Raw genomic sequence first — 4,431 nt, forward strand, 5'->3', positions numbered from 1 at the left:
TTTTTTTTTTACCCTTGAACGAATTCCCTCATTTATGTCCCTTATCCATTAGAGGCATTTGAGTTTGTGATCTACAATCCACATGAATGGGGGTGGAGGGGAAAAGAGCCCTTAACCCAGGAACACAGGGTATGTAGGAATTCTCTTTTCTCATTGTTACTCTTGCCTTCTATGCTCCAGCTGTCTGTGCTCCCCTCCCTTCGTTAACCGGTATCTCTGCTTCTACCTCTTGGACCTTCTGCCCCCACTGCTGCACTAGAGTGGCAGTGGGGAAGGCAGGTGGTGGTCCAGGGTTCAGTGTTGATGCTGCACCGTTTGCTGACCTGTGAGTAATGGGAATGGGCCATGATGTTAGTTTGTCCTGTGGGAGACTTGGTTGCTTAGTGGACTGAGAAAGAACAAAAACAGTCCTGTTCAATCCCCTCCCTAGACAGGTTTAGGTTTAACCTACTTTCTTTAAAAAAATTTTTTTTAAAGTGTGATGGTGGGTTAGATGATTAAACTATAACCATGCTTGACATTGTCTTTTCAGGGAGCTTGTATTCTGAATATGCTAAGGGATTATCTCAGTGCTGATGCATTTAAAAGTGGTATTGTACAGTATCTCCAGAAGTATAGCTATAAAAACACAAAAAATGAGGACCTGTGGAATAGTATGGCAAGTGTGAGTATGGTTTTATTTATCTCTATTTTCGGAATCCACAGGCTTATTATCATGTTTTGTTTTGTTTTTCCTATACCATATTAATCCATCTGAGCAGAATCATGAGTGTTTTCTACAGAACTGAGAATAATATGTTTATTTTTGGTTTTTAGATTTGTCCTGCCGATGACACACAAAGAATGGATGGCTTTTGCTCCAGGGGTGCACATTCATCCTCATCCTCAGTAAGTTGTTAGATCTCTACATGCTACCCCTAAGCACATATTTTGAGTCCGCATTCTTTGAAGGAAACCTCTGTGCCAAACTCTTTGAGGCCCTTCATTCTGTCATTCTTCTCTACAAAAGATTGTGTTTAAACTATACCAGACCGACAGTCTTTTATAATTTCTTTTGAGAACTATCTACACAAGGGAGTTGAATAGCATTCTTGGGTAACAAATATCACTGGTACTGATTTGTTGAGCTTCATTCTCTGTAAAGCAGTGAATGTATGGCATGTTTCTATGGTAGATGGGGTCTGTATCAGTCAGGCTATATGGATCATTTCCATAGGTCTTCATTTGTGAAACAACAAATAAGGGCAGTGAACATTCTGGAAAGCTTACTATGTGTCAGGCAAGTGCTAATAAGCACTTAGGTACATTACCTCCTTTACTTTGCAGAATAAGACCATGAGTGGGGTACTTTTACTTCTATTTTAACAGATTGGGAATATGGAATCCAAAAGCCTATGCTTAGTAAATTACAGAGTGGGGATCTGAATTTAGATTTAATTCATGTGTTTAACTGTTAAGCTGTGAAGAATTCATAATATTTGAGTCACAAAACAATGTGAGTCTGTTTATCTGGACTTGTGGAATATTTTCCTAGGTGGTGGAGGTTAAATCCACAGGTTCAACTAAATTTTATTCACCATATTTTAATTTTTTTGGCTTTTGGTTTTTAGAGATCGCTTTATTCAGTAATTTCTAGATTGTTTTGTAGCATGTTTTGTCTTTTTTTACTAGCTCTTAAATATCTTTAGAAGCTTTTTTTTTTATTTTTGAGTGTTATCTTTCTTTTCTTTTAATATAATTTATTGTCAAATTGGCTTACATACAACACCCAGTGCTCATCCCAACAAATGCCCTCCTCATTGCCCATCACCCACTTTCCCCTCTCCCCAACCCCCCCATCCACCCTCAGTTTTTTCCTCTGTATTTAAGAGTCTGTTGTGGTTTGCCTCCCTGCCTCTCTGTTTGTAACTATTTTTTCCCCTTCCCTTCCCCTATGGTCTTCTGTTGAGTTTCTCAAGTTCCACATATGAGTGAAAGTAGATGATATCTGTCCTTCTTTGGCTGACTTATTTCACTCGGCATAATACCTTCCAGTTCCATCCCTGTTGCTGTAAATGGCATGATTTCATTTTTTCTCATTGCTAAGTACTATTTGATTGTATATATAAGCCACATCTTCTTTATTCATTCATCAATTGATGGGCATTTAGGCTCTTTCCAGAAGCTTTTTTAGTATCAAAAATGTATTCTCCTTTGAATTTATGACTGTTGAGTGTGGACTATCTTGATGTTACCACTTAGGAAGTACAGGCTGTTGACTGATGATTTCCACCTCCTCCCGCCCTGCATTGCTTCTCTGGGAGCCAGTAATGATATATAGGTGTTGAATGCCTGGCCATTTTGTGTCCCTTCTCTGCCTTCATTCCCATGCCTGCTTTGTGCGGTGTGCCAAGCCCAAGGTATGCCTGGTAGAACCAGATACATGCTCTCAAGACATGACCTACACATGTAGATAGAGGAAGAGAATGAAAAGAAGTAATCAGTGCTCTAGTGGGAATGCTATGGCAGAAGACAGTGTGGGGAAGGGAGGAAGGAGGACAGGGTCTGATGAGCCAAGGAAGGGATGAGGAAAAAGCCTCACAGAGGTTGTCAACAGGAAGTAACCCTGTGAGCGCAAGCTTGGGTTCTCTATTAGAGTTGGGTGAGTGGTCACATGTCGGTTTTTTTCTGTGTATAAATCAGCACTGGCGTCAGGAAGGCCTTGATGTGAAAACCATGATGAACACGTGGACGCTGCAAAAAGGCTTTCCCCTGATAACCATCACGGTGAGAGGGAGGAATGTACACATGAAGCAAGAGCACTACAGGAAAGGACCTGATGACGCCTCAGAAACTGGGTAACATTCATAGAGAAAAGCTCATTTTGTTGCCTAGGTACCACCTGCCTTGTACGATGAAATCTTATTTTTCAGAGTGCTCTTAATAGATGCTGAAATATTTCAATGAAAGCTATGTATCCTATAAAGGTGATTACACAACATTGTCTTCCCAAAAGGATAACAGTGGCTTTAAACCTTGGTTCATCTCCCTAAAGCTGATTATATGTAATTATTTTGACATTCTCACATTGTGTAGTTTGATAGGATGGTAATTTCCAGTTACTGACTTGAAGCGACCACTGCTAAATTACAATAGTGCCTGGCATTTGGGTTTTCACTGAGGGCATAAACATTTAGGTGACTTCTGGGGATTATGAGAGACTCAGATCTCTTTTGGAAGTCCAAGTTAGATCCTGGGACCTGTTCAGCTTTAACACTTCAGAGATCAGGAGATGTGGCAACTTGATTGACTCTTGATAGGCCGTATGTAAAAAATTTTATTTTGAAATAATTTCACACTTACAGAGAAGTTGCAAGAAGAACACAAAGATTCTTTACCCAGGTTAACATATATGTTAACTCTTAACCACATTTGCTTTATCATTCTCGTTCTCCTCCTCCCTCCCCTTTTCTCCTCTGTGTCTTTACAGTTATAACCCAAAGTATGTATATACAACCTAAGATAAAACCTTTCCATGTGTAATCCAAAATACCCAACAGTTAAAAAAAATATACCCTCTATATCTATATCTTTTATATGGTCTCTAAATAACATGTATTATTGAAGTATAATTAATATCCTAGTAGTTTAGGTGTAAATCCTACTGATTCAATGTATTTTATGCATTACAAAATGATAACAATGATAAGTCCTGTTACCATCCTAAATAAAGGTATTACATTATTGACAATATGCTTTATGCTGTAAATTACATCCCATGACTTACTTATTTTATAACTGGAAGTTTTTATCTTTTAATCTTCCTTACCTATTTCATCCCCTGTCTCCACCCCCTGTTTCCTTGTTTATGAGTCTTTCTGTTTTGTTTGTTTTGTTTTTCAGATTACACATATAGGTGAAATCTAGTTGTATCTGTCTTTATCTGTATGACTTACTTCACTTGACATAATATGTTCTAGGTCTATGTCTGTTAATTGCATATGGGAAGAGTTCATTCTTTTTTATGGTTAATACTCCACTGTGTGTGTGTATGTATATATGTGTATGTGTATACTATTGTATATGTATAGACATACACACACCACATCTTCTTCATCCATTTATCAATAGACACTTAGGTTGCTTCTGTATCTTGCTATGATTAAACAATACTGCAGTGAACAATACAGGCACATGTATCTCTTCAGATGTATGTTTTCATTTTCTTTGAATAAATACCCAGAAGTGGAATTGCTGGATCCATATTGGAGTTCTATTTTTAATTTTGTGAGCAATCTACATACTATTTATGATAGTGACTGCACCAATTTACGTTCTCACCAATTGGAAAATGGAGCCTTACATTTTCTCAACATTCTTGCCTACTCTTGTTATTTTTTTCTTTTCTTTTCTTTTCTTTTCTTTTCTTTTCTTTTCTTTTCTTTTCTTTTC

The 4,431-nt window shown here is 37.8% G+C and overlaps 1 protein-coding gene across 4 annotated transcripts in view; it reads left to right on the plus strand.

Annotated features, from left to right (window-relative positions):
- The window catches only part of ERAP1 (endoplasmic reticulum aminopeptidase 1), a 47,610-nt gene that overhangs the window by 25,898 nt on the left and 17,281 nt on the right, over nt 1-4,431 (plus strand). For all 4 annotated transcript variants that reach the window (XM_040447944.1, XM_040447950.1, XM_040447947.1 and 1 more), the window contains exons 9-11: nt 533-664; nt 817-888; nt 2,683-2,837. In XM_040447944.1, the coding sequence (XP_040303878.1) occupies nt 533-664; nt 817-888; nt 2,683-2,837 (359 nt within the window). The remainder of the gene's footprint in view (nt 1-532; nt 665-816; nt 889-2,682; nt 2,838-4,431) is intronic.

This window comes from Herpailurus yagouaroundi, unplaced genomic scaffold (assembly GCF_014898765.1).
Source record: "Herpailurus yagouaroundi ecotype Mexico unplaced genomic scaffold, PumYag 29, whole genome shotgun sequence".
Classification (NCBI taxonomy): Eukaryota; Metazoa; Chordata; class Mammalia; order Carnivora; family Felidae; genus Herpailurus; species Herpailurus yagouaroundi.